At 29.1% G+C, this 19161-nt stretch overlaps 1 protein-coding gene across 2 annotated transcripts; it reads left to right on the top strand.

The window, feature by feature from the left end:
* The first annotated feature begins 4612 nt into the window (after positions 1–4612).
* On the top strand, positions 4613–18914 carry LOC135922994 (monocarboxylate transporter 14-like). Of its 2 annotated transcripts, none has more exons than XM_065457571.1 (8): positions 4613–4837; positions 9657–9800; positions 10053–10330; positions 13936–14179; positions 15711–16137; positions 16201–16373; positions 17700–17917; positions 18656–18914. In XM_065457571.1, the coding sequence occupies exons 1-8, from the start codon at positions 4633–4635 to the stop codon at positions 18659–18661; spliced, it is 1695 nt and encodes a 564-aa protein (XP_065313643.1). In that variant the 5' UTR covers positions 4613–4632; the 3' UTR covers positions 18662–18914. The 2 variants fall into 2 exon arrangements, with proteins under 2 accessions (XP_065313643.1, XP_065313642.1); XM_065457570.1 differs by having other exon boundaries at positions 4614–4837; positions 17700–17922; positions 18656–18912.
* Positions 18915–19161: the final 247 nt, after the last annotated feature.

Raw genomic sequence — 19161 nt, 5'->3', positions numbered from 1 at the left:
CTTAAAGTTGTATAAGTAAGATTCGATTTTTGTTAAATTTTTCAAACCAAGTCTAGCCATGCTTAATCACCAATAATTTTAAAATGATAACAAAATAAAATATGGAATCAATAAGAGTTAGGACATTTTCCGTGGCAATCATTATCAGGGTTGCCAGATCTCCCCCATAAGATGGTCCCGCAATTTTATTTCACAATCACAAGACACACAGACCTCTTTACTGCAAAACTCCCTGATTTAAATATCTCATATTAAAAATTTTAAATATTATTTAAACGCAGCATCTGTTTAATTTTATAATTACATTTTAAAAATAGTCTGGTTTGTTTAGTGAATAAACAAATAATTTCCTCTTAGTCACCGTAAATAAAGAAATATCAGAAACATTCGTCTTCCTAATAAAGGTTAATTGTTGATAAATATATTTATAACAAAATAAGAGCCACCATTTATCTTTATTCTGTAAATAAACTTTTGGATATACCTAAAAGTATATATATAATATTCGTAAATATTAAATAAATAAGAAGGGTTCACCTAATATGAGGTAATATTTGTAGTTTGTGCATGTAAATATTTGATTATTTATTAAAATATATGCTACATGGAAAATATTTAAAAAAATATATTTAGGGTTATGCTACAAACATATAAATTAAATATACTGGTAGTTGTAGTTGGCACTGTTAAATAGCTAAATATATAAATATCTAAAAATATTATTGATAACGAACTGACTTGTCAAAATTGATATATTTAATATTTTTGAACAATAAAAAAGTTTAAATTAGTTCTTTTAGAGGTTCAGATGTGTTGGGTGCAAATATCATTGACTGGATTAGGCCCAATAAATATCAACGGGTTCGGGTTATATCCCTGAATTCATGATAATATAGTACAATCTTATATATATATAACTAATTCTTAGCTATTTCAAATTATCGAAATATTAAATAGTGTTTGATTCAATAAAAAACGTCCATATGAAATCTAATGCTATTATAATATTTCTAGCAAATCTCTCCTTTGTTTAATTGTTTTTAAATATCATTTTCTATTATAATGTTATTTTGAATCTGAGTTTGAAAGAAATTAAATTATTAAAGATCTTTGAAGAGATATTTTTCTGAATGAAAATAACAAATGATTTACTTATAAAAGATTTTGGCATTATTAGGTAAATTATGATCGAAATCTCTGTCAAAAAAAAGAAGATTATTTTCATAAGTATTTTAAAGATATTTTTCAACTCTGATTTGAATAATAAAAAATACTAAGTAATTTGTTCACACGACTTCTCGAAAGAGTTGATAATCAGATACTCCTTGATTAGCTATAAGGTATGCTTTTAATAGAAATCGCATTAAAAATGTCGGCTGACCCAAATATATATAGATATAGGGTTCAAGATATTATTTGAGGAAAATTTAGAAAAAGTTTGAAATATACAATAAAGTTGTTAAAAATAACTAATGCGAAAACTCAGAGATTTCTCATTAATTTTCATTTGTGTATTACTTTTTATATATTATTGTCAAACCTTTTCCTACTTAATTATATCTTAGTTTTTCATAATCAGAGACCGATAAAGGGATATTTGCATTCCTGTTCGGTTCCGGTCAAAAAATTGTTCCATTCCAGTTTTCGAAACGCTCTTAAAAATTTTTTTTTTAAAGCCTACCCATTTTAATTAATCATTATTTAATCATTAAATATATAAATTATTATATCTAAACAACAATATATTTCAAAAAGATGATTATTTAGTTCTTTGTGGTTTATGAAATTTTTATATACTTTTAGGAACGTTACAGGAAGGTTCCGAAACACACGTTCCGTTCCCGTTCCATAAATTTACTCAAAGTCTATTCCCAGAACTTTCCGTTCCAAGTCCACAATAATAAAACTGCCAAGGTCCCCCGCCAAAAATGTGGAACTTCTGGGCACTATATCCATTCTCCCTACGCCTGATAACTCTAGTACTATAGGACCTGATGAAAATTTAGTGTAGATCAATGCCTTAACTATACATATAACCAAAAGACCAAATGAGAGCCCGCTCGAGGATCTCTTCGCTGATCAGTGATGCATTAAATAGCTCTAACTCGTAGTTAAGGAAGATATTGACAATGAAAACTTTAGCATGAAAATAGGAAGCAGAGTATCCTCTACATTTTACAAGTGGATTAAAAAATCATGGCACTAGAAATTTCTTTATGAACCCTAATGTTTTAGAACATCTTTTCAATTATCAATAACCTTTATCTCGACTTAAAACACAGTATTAAAATTTATCTCAATTTTATATCCCTTGTGGAATAAAATAAAATATAATGGCAATGCCAATTTATTATTCTACCCAAATGTTTTAGTACATCTTTTTAATATCAAAAACTTTTAATTAGACTTTAACAAATTTAAAAAATTTTTTGTATTTTTCCTCATGGAGTAAAATATAATGGCAGTGCAAATTTATTACTAGACCCAATGCAGTGGCGTATCCAAGATTTTCTTATAGCTGGGGAAAAAATTTTTGGGGGCTTCGCCCCCAAACCCCTTTTACCTGGCCTTCAGCCAGCTTTCCCCCGGCCGAAGGCCGGGTTTTATTTAGCTATTCTATAAAATTATTGATAATTTAATAATAATTATATTTCTATTTTTAACTATTATTTACTAATTCGTGCTTATGGATAGGATATTACAAGCCTCTTTTTTATTATTTCAAGTTAGGTATATTATATTTAATAAAGTTTTTTTAAATGTAAAGTTGAAATAAAGTGTAATGTCATTTTTTTTATAAAATTTGCATTAAAAACTAGCCTCAGCTTAAATTCTCATACAATATAAGTAGAATATAATTTTTTTATTGAAAATACTAATAGTAATGTGTTTAAAATATTGACTAGAAAATAATTAAATTAACAAGTTTTTTTAACTTTTTATCAAATACAAGATTTTTAATTATTTCGTTTGTCGTTGGAACCAAATCTCTGTGTATATTTAACAGAGCTAACCCATTTAGCCGAGATTCACTCAAGTTGGAAATCCTTTCATTCGTACATGTTGTAATAGGCAAACATGCAAGAATATAAAACAACTTCGAAATATTAGGAAATTGAGCTAAGGTTTCTTTACACCGATTGAGCGCATCAATAGCAAAAATAGCTAAACGAATAAATATTTATACCACAATTCGAATTCACTGATTAAATTTATTTCAGTATCAATCTCATAGGAATAAAATTTTTCTAAATATTTAATTATACCAATAGTGCCATTAGAAAGCGAAGAAGGATCTTTGGGCAATAAAACTTGAAGATTGCTAAAGACTTATTTTTTATCTAAAACCCGTACTTTTATTTGCGATAAAAAAGTATCTAAGAATGGGATGAAAATGGATATTTTATAATATTCTTCAGTTGAGCCAATAATTATTTACATCTCAATAATGGCCTAGGTGCTAGACGAGGTTTAATTAGTGTTATATCATAAAATTTAGCCTTCGATTCAACGTATCTACCTGTTCATGTATATTTTCCGCCAAATCAATAACCTGAACCAAATCTAAATTTGGTTTTTGTAAATTTCTACAAAGTAGTGAGCTAAAAATAATTTATTGATGCAACTAGCAGCAATGATAAACTCTGATTGATCAATTGAATTCAATAATGATATAGCTGCTGATGACACATTACTTTTTTTCATGCTCAGCCTTATTTATAAATTATCGTTTGATTTCAATCTCTTTGACTAAATATTTTTCCATTTTATTAATATTTTTGAATAATATGTTGGAAAATTGATATTCAAATATTTGTAAAATTTTGATTGGTGGGTGGGGGGTGGGGGTAAAATTTTTATTAGCTTAAAATGATATTTATGAAAATAGTCAAATTTGCGATGGGGGGGAATTTCCCCCCCCCCCCCCCATTGGTTACGCGCCTGACCCAAAGGTTTTAAACAAACATCTTTCTATTATCAAAAACTTTTAGCTAGGCTTAAAACAAATTCCTAAAAAATTTTCATATATATTTTTTCCTCGTGGAATAAAATATAATTACAGTTCTAATTTATTACCAGACTCAAAGGTTTTAGAACCTCATTATAGTATTAAAAACTTTAAACTAGATTAAGACAAACTAGTTTAATTTAATGATTTAGTTAACCCAGCCAACAGACCAAGCGAGCCGAACCGATGGGTTGGCTCAGGAGGCCTATTAGGTGGGGTCTAATTTATGGCTAAATAGGTTGGCTTTGGGTTTAAGATAGTTTATTTCGGCTCAAACATTGCTGGGTTTTCGGCCAAAATACTCAACAAAGCTATCTAAGAACATGAGTCTTTAGACAGTTCTTCAAAGGTCCATAGATTAAGATAAAAAGAATTGGGAAAAGCAAAAGCTTTTTCCATAGCGCATACTTTGGGGGAGGGGGGTGAAGAGCTCATTATAATTTTAAATGTCTATGTTAAATAAATAAATATTGTTGGTGACTAGAATCATAAATAAAATTGAAGTAAAAAGCATGTAATTAAATATAAAACTTTTTAAACTTGCTATTCCATTCATATTCTGATTTCATTTTTTTGCACCTGTTAAAAGAGCGAGAAACTATTAATGAATGAATGAATAGATTATGAAAAAGATTTCATATCGAGCAGATCCAGACTCATCATGGTCGTATGTTGTGTTAATTTGTGCGATGATAAACCACTTCATATTGTTTGGAATTGGAATGTCATTTAGTGTGTTTTTTAGGGTTCTTATGGAATATTTTCATAGTACTAGAGCTACAACAGCTTGGTTTAATAGTATACAATCTGGAGTATTTTACTTTTCAGGTTTATTATTTTATAAAACTTAAAAATAAATAATATATTTTGATAAAATGTTAAATTTTAGAAAAGAGATTATTTTGGGTTATTCCCCCAAAGAATATAATAAATCTTATAAGACCCTCTATTTTAATAATCAGCAATAATAAATTTTTAAAATTAAATATTATAAAAGTATTGTCTATGATTATATAGACATGAAACAAACTATTAAATGTTTAAAATTAATAAAAGTGATATTGTTTGGATACCAAAGAAAAGAGATTTTGAGCTACTGGCATGTAGGACTTATCAACGGAAAGGATGGTTGGTTTACAAAAATTTTTTGGAGCTAATTAAGCATTTTTGTCCCATAGTTATTTTTTTTATTTTGCATTATAAATAATTTAATATTTTTATATAATCTCTGTTAAAGTTGTCTGAATATTTGGGCACTAATAAAATATATGCCTTGTACTTATTAGTGACTATCAGAACTTACACCAATATAGTAGCCAATATAAAAGGGAAAATTATCACAAAAATTTTGGACCAACCCAAGTTTTAAAATTGACTGAAAACATTTGTTCTCAAAATTTAATTATATATTACTACAGAATTTTTTCCTTTATTTGTTCATGTATTAATCTGAAATTTTCATTTTATTTGGTGATAGACAAATCAAAGATCTTTCTATAGAAAATTTCAGTTCAGGCTTTAGGCAATATTTTTTAAAAAATTTCAGATCAGGCTTTGGCAATATTTTTTTTAAATTTTATGCCAGGCTTGATAAAAAATTTGTTAGTCTGGGCAATTTGTACAATAACAGTTAGGCCTTGCAGACCTCATATCTAGATACAGTTATTCTGAATTTTTGCTCATAAATTTTATGAATTTTTTTTGTCAAACTCTGTTTTTGACTCATTATTTAATCCTTCAAGTTCTGTCTTGGTTAATAGATTAGATACCATATACAAACTTGGCCCTCTTTATTTTTTTTAGTAATAAAAAATTATATTAGTAGTTTAGTCATTGTTATAAAAATTTATGATATTAAATTTATTTTACAAAGTGTGTCCATAAGAACATCTATCGATGTTTTTCTTACGTAGTCATATGAGATGTAGAGATCAGTTATACGATATGGGTTGTAAAATATATCATGTTCAAATATACACAGATATATGATGAATGATCTCAAAAACACATTAAACTGTAAATGCTTTAATTCGGTTAAATTCAGAAATAAAGCTGTTATGTCATCTGATATAATACGATTTTCTAAAGAAGAAATTTTATCATCATATTCAATTTGAATAACCCATAAGGCTGTTTTCCTAGCTATCAATTACTGAGTACTGGAAATTGAAAGGAAGTTCATGGGAACATCTGATGTAGATAGTCAAATAGGATCATTTAATGGTGTCAATTTGGGTAGTTTCAAGCTAAGATCTATTCCTGTATATAATGAATGGCCCAATTTGTAGTCATTATCCGATATTTCCCATATACAATGTTTACAAGATAAGGTGACAGCTCAATTACCTCTGATATCAGCTCTGAATGTGTATAGATGTGACAGATTGTTCATTGCGTAAAGGAAAATGAGTTGAAAACACAGATTATAATTCAATCCACTTTTTGCGTATTTTGATGCTGTATCTGATATTATCAAAAAATAAGAAGACAGTGTAGTATTACAGTTTGCCATACAGTTCATGCTAATTGGAGGAAAAGGCATACGATGTAAGCTGGAAAGGCCTATTTTGTTTCTCGAGAATTTTTAAAGCAGCGGAGACAAGGAATTCCGTAATTGAACAAGAGGCCCGTTATTTTTGGACTAACCAAGTGTCGAGAATACTTTGGTCGTAGATTTATAATCTATACGGATCACAAACCCTTCTTAGTCCATCTCTTCAAGAAAGATAATAAAGAGGTAATGTTATCTCTGCGGTTACAAAGATAGTTGTTACTGGTAGGCAGTTTTGATGTGCAAATGATATATAGGCGGGGAAGGGAAAAGTATTTACCTGATATTTTGTCTCGATGTGGCGCTGGAGAAGAAGGGGAAGAAGTAGGATCTTAAGAAGTGGAGGAGAGAAAGGACAAAGGAGTCAAGTATTGATTACAGTATCAGCCGGGCTACTTCCAAAAAATAGACCTTATTATAGAGGGCCGTTTTACCCATATTTTGGATCACGAACTAAACAACGAGCTAGGAGAGCACCATTACAAATAATGGAAGTTGGGAATATGGTATCTAATCTGAAAACTATTTTGAGTTGGTTAATTGGATAAGAGCTGACCTAAAATTAAAACAATTTTTAATGACGTTGGTGTCAGAGAAAACCGATATTCCTTATTCAGCGTTACAACTTTGTCGGAGCGTGTACTCGGGCTCAATAACTCATCGTATGCCTTGTCCTGCAATTCGCATGAACTGTATGGCAATCTGTAATACTACACTGTCTTCCTATTTTTTGATAATATCCGATACATCATCAAAATACGCAAAAAGTGGATTGAATTATAATCTGTGTTATTAACTCATTTTCCTTTACGCAATGAGCCATCTGTCATATCTATACACATTCGGAGCTGATATCAGAGGTAATTGGGCTGTCACCTTATCCTGTAAACACTGTATATGGGAAATATCGGATAATGACTACAAATTGGGTCATTCATTATATACAGGGATAGATCCTGGCTTGAAACTACCCAAAATGACACCATTAAATGATCCTATGAACTTCCTTTCAATTTCCAGTACTTAGTATTGATAGCTAGGAAAACAGCCTTATGGGTTATTCAATTTGAATATGATGATAAAATTTCTTCTTAAGAAAATCGTATTATATCAGGTGACATAACAGCTTCATTTCTGAATTTAACCTAAAGCATTTACAATTTAATGTGTTTTTGAGATCATTCATCATATATCTGTGTATATTCGAACAAGATATATTTTACAACCCATATCGTATATCTGATCTCTACATCTCATATGACTACGTAAGAAAAACACCGATAGATGTTCTTATGGACGCAATTTGTAATACTTACAACTTAGTATAAATAAGTGATTGGAAATTCATTTCATGGTTATCATGAATTTCTTAATTTTAAACGATCACTCTTTTATTTGAAGTTTGAAATGCTCTTCAAAAATAAAATATAAAAACTTTATTGATCTGAAAGATTTTTTTTTTACTTTAAAAATTCAAAATAAATCTTTTGTAATTTTTACCCAATAAAAAACCTTTCATCATGAAATTTTTTTTCCCAAATTTTCTTAATTGCAGAATAAATTCTCAAATAATCAATTTTTCCCAGTTTTATAATTTTTTTTAGAATGAGAAATTTATTCCAAAAAAGAATTTTTTTTTTGTAGGTATGTATAAATTGTAATTTTCATTTCGAATTACATTTAGTTTTTTTGAGGGGGGGAAATAGGAAATATGCCCAACCATGGCCTCTCAGTAAATTCCAAATCATCAAGAGAGGATTCTGTAGTCTCTTAGTCCGGATAAACTAACAGGTGCCGGTCTTTTTTTTCTAGGACTGCAGTCCAGCAGTCATTTGTTTATATTTAAGTTTGCTGTAAACCATTTCCAAACATCCATTTTTGAGGCATCTCTCCACTATTGAATGACGTCTGAAATTCCGAATCGTAATTCTATTAAAAAAATAATCAATATGACAAATTAAACAAATAAAAAATACTTTTTTTTAGTAACAAAAAAATAATAACCAGGTCCTGGGAAAGTTTTTTAATTAGGATCACTGTCTGAACCGATCATTTATTTGAGGACCGTCGTTCAGCCCGGTCCGCGTGTGTTGGTCCGGACCAAATACCCTGCCATGACTCACTCATTATTATCAAATAACAAATTGTATAATTAGCTAAATTTTAATATCAATATTTTTTTTAAAAAATATATGATTTTAAAATAACTATTAAACATGGGGGGGGGGAGAATATGGAGGGAAATGTAACATTACGAGCCATATGAAAGTTACCCCCGCCCTTTTTTAAAATTAATTTAATTGACCATAGACTAAATATATTAAATAAAAATATTAAATTTGGAGAAATTAGTAAAAGGATGCCAGTCAAAGCTATGCTCCAGAGAACCACATTCAGGAACGGGCTAAATTTAATGATATTACAACTCCTATAAATTTATTTTATAAAAATAATTGTTATTTACTTTTACAATTTCGTTTTCGGATTACCAGTGTTTATCATTATATTTTATATAAATGATAACACGATAATTATTAAATTTCTGGAAATTGTATAAAAAATCGATTTAACTGGAAGTTGTGTAAATATACCTCAGATGTAGGTGTTTAGATGATGATAATAATAAATAATATTGCATTTAGGTAAAAAATGGTAATAAATAAAGCTCATGCGTATTAAAATAAAATTTATTTTTTAAAAAATATTAATAAAAATCATCAATAAATTTTTATATCTTTTAACCAATATTTATCCAATTGTATTCCCCATCCCACCACTCCATTTACCATTTTTCTCTATAACAACTATTTATTCTACTTTGATATTATGGAAGTTTATGTTAGAACTTTAGTGTTGGTAAACAACTCATTTGAACCTATTTTTAAAAACGCCTAACTGAATATTTTAGCCAGAAAAATATTGATTGAGTTTCGGGGCTAATGTTCTAACCTTTTTTCTATCTACGATCAATCTCAAGGCTTGCATATTATTTTTATGGATAAAATATTTAATTAGCCGTTTCTAAAAATCGGCTCAAATCGAGTCGTTTAAAAACACGAGCTATATTTATATATATATATATATATTTAAAAAAAGGTCCCATAGTGAGCTTACTTTTGAAGCGATACGATTGGAGAGTATTGATTGTCGCCGGAGGCATCATTAATGGACTCGGTCTCTCGCTTTCCTTTTTCGCCAACTCTATATACTTCTTGTACATAACGATAGGCTTGTTAGTGGGTAAATAAAAAATAAAATATATTAAACTTCCTCTAGTAATGGTTGCACCAATTATTAATAACCGGGAATGAATAGGCACCAATATTTAAAAAAATATCCGATCGACCGATATTTCATAAAACCGAACTCATTTTAAAAGGAAAGCTCTTTATAACGTTTAAAAAAATTTTTTATATGAATTAATCAGTATTATCTATAATTTTGATATTATTTTTTAAATATGGTTTCCTTTGATTACTCTCGGAAAAAAAGGATTCGGTTATGGATGTATGCACGTGCCTGCTGTGGTAGCCGTCGGCGCTTATTTTACACGCCCCGCTCAACGCAGTTTTGCTCAAGGAGTTAGTTTGGCTGGAGGTAGCCTGGGTACCCTTATAATGCCGCCCATTGTTTATAAACTCATCGTTAAATACGGATTTAAGGGAGCATTTCTTATCCTCGGGGCCCTCATGTTTCAAACGACCGTTTTCGGCTGCCTTTTCCTACCATTTTCTTCTAGGGACTTCTCTAATAACAAAATTGTCAAAGCGGTACTTTTAAATAATATAGCATATAAAAATAGCAACCCAATGCATTTTAGCCGTAGTTAGCTTATTTAATGTTTTAACCTTTGCAAGAAAGTTTCGCGAAGAATAAATAAAGCGATAGGTGATCGACCCATACTTTATTTTAAAATTTAATTTATTAAAAAGAGTTTCGAGAATCAAAGCAATTTTTCCGTTTGTGCTAGTTTGAAATAACTAGTTGCACTTGTAAAGAATATAACAACAAAACTTTTTATTTAAAAAAAAAATTATAGTCACTATTTTACCGTGGTCCTTTATCTTGGTAATCGGGTGTGCTAGCGAGCTAAAATAAAGGACTTACTCAGTTTTTTTTTCATCTTATAGATAATTCCAGAAAAAGGAGTCGGGGTGATCGATTTAACATGGAATGCCCCTTACACCAAGTACTCCTGTAGAGACCCCTGAAGTTGATTTTTAGATTTTTGAGGGTTTATCTATGGAAGATTTTTATACCGTTTTCAGTTCGATTTGTACCATCACCGTTTTTGAGAAATTCAAAGAATAAATTTACAAATAAAAAAATGTATGGATAGATATAGAATGATTTTTTGTACCATTTTCTAGATATGGACATTTAAAATTTTGGCGCTAAAAAGTTTTTTTAAAATTGAAAATGGTAGTGAACTTCTTCTCCTTTCTAATGGTGCTTTTTTATCATTAGTTTTTTTCCTAAAGTCTAACTTTAAATTAAAAATATATTTGATTAGTTAGCCCATCAATCTTCACATTCTTTAAATTTTTAAAACGGAGTCCATTTGAACCTTTTTAAACTCGATTGGTGCTAATCTTTTTTTCCTGAAATCAAACATTAAATTCGTAATATAACGTTGGCCACGCAAATTTCTAAATTTTTAAAACCGGATTGACTTGTATTCATATGTACCGTTTTAAACTTTATTTGTACCATTCTCGTTTTTGAGATATTCACGGATTACCTTTCCTAATCAACACCTTCGAAAAAGCCTTAAAAAAAGATATAAATTTAAAATTGAATTTTTAGACAGAAGCATCTAAAGAGGTTTTGGGTTTTTTACCAGTCTCAATTCGGCACCAATGTTAAGAAAATGCTGGTTTATTTTTTTTTTAAATAAAAAATGTTAGAATAACTGTTCATTGTCTTCATACGTTATTACACCTTTTTTCCTATCTCGATATAATGAGTTGGGGCTAATTAATGTATATTGCCATGTTTTAATGTGATTTTTCCAATAAAATATTATATAACTATTTAAAAGTAAAAATAGACGATAATTTTAATTTGCGTAATATATTTGAAACTATTTGATTGCATAGGCCTCTATCCATAGTGTTTGCTATATAAACAACCATATCAGCTATATCTGCAATGCTAAAAATATAAAACCGGTCTTTGTAGAGTGATATTTTTTTTGGACACATTACACTTTCTTTTGTTAAATTAAATTCCGAAGGAAATAATTTTATTAATTAGTGAGTACATGTTAGATTCAGCTGCTATATGACATATTATTTGGTAAGAGTCTAGATTCGAATAATTGGCTTAAAATTTGTACACGATGCTTATACCAATTAGGAATGAATACTCTATATTTGTTTAAAAAAAGGGAAAATCAGAGTTGAATAATTTTTACAATGGAGGCTATCTATTATTGCTGATGTAAAGATTTGAACCAAAGCTTTTATGACATATATTTGTTGCAGTGTATTTTTTCCTTCCAAAACTAATAGATCCATAGAAATTTCCGTTTTAATAAGTCTAATTGGGTAGTGGTCATTTTTTGAATCACAATACCAATCTATATTAGGATCAATATAGTTTCTACCCCGATATGTATTTACATGAACTTGCCAATTTTCAATAGCCTTCCTCTCTATTAATGTATAGATGCTAGGGATTTAGTTCTAATTTTAGAAGATACGAAATTATATTTAATAAATGTAAATAAAATATATTAGTATCATGTAGTACCTATACTCTTATAGGGTCCAATAACAGGCTATTTGGAAAGCACTTGATATTTGTTTAGTAGGTGATATATAAATATTTAAATAACTAAATATCTATATTACCGAGTTAGAAGTTGCTGTTTTGCCTGAAACTATCAATAAATCATCACTTTCGTTAAATAAGCCTTAAATATATGAAATTTTAAAAATAAAATGATAACATTTGAACACTTACATCTTTCCTCTATGGAATTTATATAAACAGATTCCAAAATAGTTTCAGTTGCTAAAGATAAGTCTAAACTGGCATTTAAGTTTTAGATAAAAATGATTATATTTATAAAGGATAATACTACCGGTTATTAGAAGGCTTTTGAAACATGCCTTTTTATGAAACATTCTGATGGGGTTGTTGATAATTTCTATTTTAAAAAAAAACAATAATAAACATTTTCTACCTTTAGGATTATGTGTGAATTCTTATACAATATGGTCAATGATGTAATAATAGATGATTGAAAATCTTTGCAATCCTACATTAGCTGCAGCGTCTGCTTATTTCATTTTAGCATTAATAGAGGTAATACGATGAGATAGAAAATCGTCTAATATAATGGGACGCTTTTTGTTAGCAAAAATTTTATTTTTTATATGATTGAATTTACTCTCCCAACCAAGCACTAGATGCCAAGATTAGCATTCAGATACCTATATTTAATTAGGCAAACCATAAAGGTAAAAGTTTTTAACAAGAAAATGGGGTTAAATATTTCAGGAAGGTATTGTAAATTATCACGACCCCCCCCCCCCCCACTCAACATATATCTCGCTTCCTTTAGAATATCGGAACCCCATTGTGCTAATTTATTTTCACTAGAATGAGAATCAATACCGCATGATTCATCAGTCATCATTCTTGGTCTCTTTTTCTGAGACGCATATATTCTTTATTAGACTCAAATGCAAATTTTTGCCTAATTCAAAGCTAACATTTATGTTATTCACATTTCATTATTTCATGAGGATTACAAACATCATTTCCTTATGTTTCACGTAAAAAGCCATAAAAAATAAAGAATATAAAATCTTTTCAAGACTGCATGTACTCCGCAATTATAACTTGGCTTATCTCCCGTATATAAAATTCGCGTTATACGACGTATTTACCATTCAACCACGTTGTTACTAATTTTTTTTAACAAACTGCTAAATACTATGAATTTCATATTAAAATTTTTTTATAATATTTATAACGTGCAATTAAAATATATTTATTAATTAATATTTAAATTTTAGTATAAATTTGTTTTTCAAATATAACCTTGTCTTTTTTTAAAAAATTATAAGAGTTAAAATATCGGTTTTTATCTCCAAAGAAGTTTTTATATCTTAAAACATCATTCAATAAAAAAATATTAAACTTTGTAAAAACATGGTTTAGGATAAAATAGAAGGCTACCAAAAAAAAGGCTTAAATCAATATTTTTTTATATAATAGCAATTTTAAAATTTCAGGAGGTTTTGCCTGACCCCACAAATCCTTTTAAGGGTTAATAACATTAAAACTAATATAATTTATGCTTAATTATGATTTGTAATGCTTCGATGTTAAATATTTAACTTCTGCGCATATCCTTTAAAAGCCCAAACCTCCGTCCCGGAAAAAGTTTTTGTGGATAGCCCCTACCAAATCGTACGATAAAATAGGCACTCGCGACGTGAAAGAGCTTAAGACGCTTAATGGAATTTCGAGTGAAGCGAATGGGACAGATATAACTATAGTGCCAAAAGGAGTGAGTAATACAATTGTAGAGGAGATGAAACCGTCGTCATTAGATGTTACCGATGGTCAAGGAGAAGTCAAGGATGACCACACGGGCACAATAAGTATTTTACACAACCAACTTTTATATTAAAAAACATTTACGGTTTAGCTGAAAAGAAAATGATAATCAATAAACCGCCGTCTTTGTTTATTTACCATCACCATTTTTTTCTTGTTTGGAACCGAGTACACTCTAATCTTCTAACACGGTCGTTTCTTGTTTTCTACTTGCACCTGACATTTTCAGTATCAGTTTCAACCATATTAGTAAAACAGTTAGATGAATTAAATTTATGCTAATCTATTTATTACTAAAGATGTAAAGTAAGGGAAAAATTTTTTCAGGAAAATTTATAAGGGTCGGTAAACTTTCTCCATATTTATTTTATTTTTTTTATTAATATTTCGATTCGTTATATACCTTGCGGTGTATCTTTTTTAGTGTTGTTAAAAAACCCGATTTGGGTCGATTTTTTAATATTATATAAACATCGAGATTTGTCAAATAGATCAAGTATTTCTGTCAGTTATGTGGAAAATCTTTAGGCTTACATGATGGTATCTTGGTTATAATCTTAATCGGGCCGTTTCTAAAATCTGAATCGGGCTTTTTGATAACACGAGGTGTGTATCTATTAAAATAATATCAGGTATTTTATAACGACTTTTTTTAGCTGCTTATTTTCAAATATAGATTTAGTGACTATTAATGCATAATAAAAAAGAATTTTGTCGTGGGAGGTGAGAAATCTTAAGAAAATTTTTTTTTTACCGATTTCTTTAAAAATGGTACAAGCGCACACTGCAGTTTTGTCAGGTCCTTGGCCATTTATTTTAAACATATTAAAGAAAAATTTTATATATATCACTATTCCCTCTTAAGTGTTACATATTTTGAAATTAGCATTATTAGAAAATTATTCAAAAAAGATGGAGATATCTTGATTTAGCCATTTTTTTAAAAAAAGCCTTAAACCAAGGTTTTTATGGAAGAAAGAAATGTTAAACCTACCCCTTAAGCCAGACCCGCGGGTCTGACGGGGCTTAAAATATTGGGTGGCAATGATTGCAAAATATTTTTTCTGAACTGTGAAAAAAAAATATTACATAAGAAAAAATTATTCATAACCATCTTATATGCCTAATAAATTTTATCAGACTAGTTATATTATTTATAATATTGATATGCCAATTGTCTGATAGCCAATATTTTATTGAAGAGAACCCTTATAAAAATGATACTTATCTACGACGAAAATTTTTGTTAATATTCTTAGTGGATGTTATAGATTATTGATTAATTTTGGACACGAGCATGATTATCAGATCGTACGTTCTTCTATTATTATTTTTTAAATCGTTTATTTATATTTTTTACGTGTGTACCATTAGTGATATGATCATTGATTTATCTAGTCTCATCGATCCGAATCAAAAACCTACATTCGCAAATATTAACTAATAGTGTCTCACATTAGAGTTACTGCGTCTCGTTATTATTTATCAAGAAATGATAACTTATAATCTTAAGTATTAAATAAATTATTAAAAATTTATACTGAGCCACAATTACATAAATATATCAATTTTCAGGTCCCTCAACACTCTCTCCCACGTGGCGCTCTCCTCGCTTCCTTCTCTTTGTGGCACAGTCGGCTTGTTGGACCGCTTCTGTATTCATAGTCATGCACTTGCTCTTCGATTTCCTGCTAGCCGATCGAGGCATTCGGCCCCCGCTTCGTGCCGCTTTCCTCTTTACCATCATTATGACTAGCGCTATGGCCGGAAATATATCTGCTGCTCTTTTAGACGCCTTTTTGATGTTTCGTAATAGAAAAAAGGAGCAGGATGGCAGGAATTCGTCAGATACTTTCGATCCTTTACGCTCTTTATCGAAACCTTCTGCAGAAATGAACGAAGTCATTCAACCACATTATCCCTATCTAAAGAGCTGGCTATTCATAGCCTGCACCTTAGCCCATGGTGCCATAGCGACACCCCTTTTTATTGCCACACGCAGGTACATTCATTTTAAATAAGCCACTATATTTTAAAAAAAATTATCGAAAACTCCCTCCTCCAGGTATGAACTGCTTTGCGTGATAGCTGTTGTCTTCGGATTCCCTTACGGGATCAAACTAGCCTTAGGTCCGACCGTCTGCGTGGATCTCTTTGGGTTAGAAAATCTACCTCACGTATACGGATACACCATGATGGCATCAGGCGTTGGCATCTTACTTAGTCCGCCATTTGGAGGTTTAAAGAAGAAAATAAATCTTTTTTCCATTTCTTCTTTTCAACCCATTATTTAAGTTAGGTGGGATGGGTTATTACTTTTAAAGTGATTTTATATCGATTAAGTAATACTTTATAAAATCCAACATTTTTTAGGAAGAAAAAAATTGAGCCACAAACGGTTACAATCATTTTTTTGGTGTAAAATAAGACAACACTAACAGAGATTTCTTTTTCATCTTGCTCGTACAGACTTTAGCTCTCCTAAAATCACTCACTTATTTTACTAATCTTGTTTAGTATAATATTATACAAATAAAAATATTTCAATTTTTTAGGAATCGAGCGACAAACCCAAACCAAGTTTTTTTTGAAAAAAATCCAAGTGTGAAATTATAGCTTAGACTTTTCTCACTAAGGTTTCCAAGGTGGTCTTTCGTTGTTTTTTTTATGTTTTGTTTTTCGAATGTGAATATTTTGGTTTTTAAATTATTTAAAAAAATTACTGTTTTATTAATCAAAAACGTGCATGTCTTTTGCAAGACTTCCATTATAGTTTAAATCAGAGGTGTATCGATATCTTCTCTTTTTTACACATACCCCTCAATTAAGACCAAGGCAATTTATTATTTATAAAAGAAAATACCTATATTTATATTAAAAATACATAACCAAGACGATATAGCACCTCTTTATATATATCTAAGCTAAAAGTTTCTTAAATTATTCGACAACCGATTTTAGTTTTTAGATTAAAATCATTAAATTTAATTTTGATTTTCAATATATATATAAATTTATTTTCAAAGAGTAAATTGTCTTGATTTCAGCTCTTGGTACTCTTTAACGTTGTAAATTATTGGCCTTGGTATTGGTACCTCTCTGGTTTAGATTGACATTTTTTTGTGCTACTTCCCTCATTTAGTCTCCGTAGTCTATTTTTATATCGTTTGTAAAATAAAATATTTTAAACGTTCATTATTTCAAATAGGTATTATTTTTTTGAAATATAATTTTTTTATTAAAATAATCTTAATGATTTTATATTCACGCCTCTTAGACTAGGATTAAACTAAGCGAAATGAACTTGATTTTTACCTGTCAACATAAAACATGTGTTAAGCTTCGAATCAAATTCGCGCCCTATTTTGCAAAAAGGTAGACATTTTGCTTAGTTCGAGCCAGGCTTTATTTGCCTTGAATCATTATTATTTGTTATAAAAAAATAATTTTCTTTGTATATATAAACCAGAGCATTAAGAAACCGGGTTTAATCCAGGTGTTCCCAAACACTGATTTAAAGTTTTTTATATTTTTAATCTCTTTTTTTCCGCCTATTCTAACTAGGATATTTGGTAGACATAACTAAGAGTTACCATATGACTTTCGGGCTGAGTGCCATTTTATCCATTATATCCGCCATTCTTTATACTATCCTCTTGCTCACCGAACAACCACAACGAACATCTGTCAAGTATCAAAGAGTTTCCATGGAGCCAAATGATGCCGTAAATCGTAAATTTAAAGAGATTAATACTCGGGAATTCGGTAACGGCAAAAATGAAGTAAAGTTACGTATCCATTTTATTTATTTTTTTTTATAAAAATTATTGAAAATCTTTTAAATTTAAAACCATTTACTGAGGACAATTTCCGGAAATTAATCTCATCATACTGCACAGAGTAGTACCCTACTAAACTGTTAGGGTGCATCCAAAACAAAAATTTTTTTAAAAAAAAAATTGATTCTCGCATTTTATACATTATGCGTCAAAACTCGATTTCGTAAATTTTGATAATAAATTAATTTTTTTAAAAATGAAATCTTGACTTGGACGCAAATTTAAAAATATTTTGCCGCGAACTTTGGAAATAATCTTACTTTCTTTTGTATTATTGATTTTTATATAAAAAAATGTGTGGCAAACTTGTCTGAAATTAATAAAGTTTTATTTGTTTCGTGCATTTAAAACATGCAATATTTCCTATGATATTAATATTAAATATTATTTGCTTCTAATAAATTATATTTAAATATAAAAAAATGATTGGATTAAATAAATGTGAAAATCGAATAATTTACTTGCCTTAAAAATTCATTGGATTTTGCGTGTTTTAAATGCATGAATGTAGGCTAAGAAAACTACGTGGGGATTGTTAGAATGTTAGGCACTCTGTACTTACTGAAATATCTGATTAATCGGTGAATGGTTTAAAGTTGGGATTCAGAATCACCACTGTATGATTTCAGATATTATATTTATTATCGTTTTTACATTTTATTTTTAAATAATTTAAAATAGTGCTAGCGATCAACTCATCAATGAACCACAATTAGTTTAGAGAAGGAGAGAGTGTTAAATAAAGCTTCCTTGTGCAAACTTTAAAAAAAATTTTTGTACACATATGAATTATTTGAATCATGATTATACTATATTATATTTTTACATATCATGCGTTCTCACTTTTTACCATGAAATTAATTAAAAAATATATTATATATAATTCTATTTATATTTTATATTTCAGTATTAATTTTATTGTATTTTTATGCCTCCATATTTTATTTTTTAGAAATATTTTAAATATACTATTATTATTATATACCATGCGTTTATGAAAAACAAACATTAAATCTAAAATATTTTTAAATTGTTCTATTTATTATAATTAGGGTTATTTAAATCATATAATTTCTTGCAATTAATTTGGGCAAAACCCCAATTTTATAATACCTGGGAGAAGAGGAATTTGCGACTAAATTCTATGTATACTTAAAAAATTAATGCAATCTGAAACTGGGCGATTA

This window comes from Gordionus sp. m RMFG-2023, chromosome 1 (genome assembly GCF_954871325.1).
Source record: "Gordionus sp. m RMFG-2023 chromosome 1, tfGorSpeb1-WG-v2, whole genome shotgun sequence".
Lineage (NCBI taxonomy): Eukaryota > Metazoa > Nematomorpha > Gordioida > Chordodea > Parachordodidae > Gordionus > Gordionus sp. m RMFG-2023.
The sequence above is the reverse complement of the archived record's forward strand: the minus strand, read 5'-3'. Positions and strand labels throughout refer to the sequence as shown.

Excerpts from the sequence above, each read along its gene's own strand:
- LOC135922994 (XM_065457570.1), top strand. The coding sequence starts at position 4,633 with ATGAAAAAGATTTCATATCGAGCAGATCCAGACTCATCATGGTCGTAT. Across the intron at positions 16,138-16,200 it reads CTTTTTATTGCCACACGCAG|GTATGAACTGCTTTGCGTGA; the intron begins GTACATTCATTT and ends TCCCTCCTCCAG. Across the intron at positions 17,923-18,655 it reads AACGGCAAAAATGAAGTAAA|TGCTAGCGATCAACTCATCA; the intron begins GTTACGTATCCA and ends AATTTAAAATAG.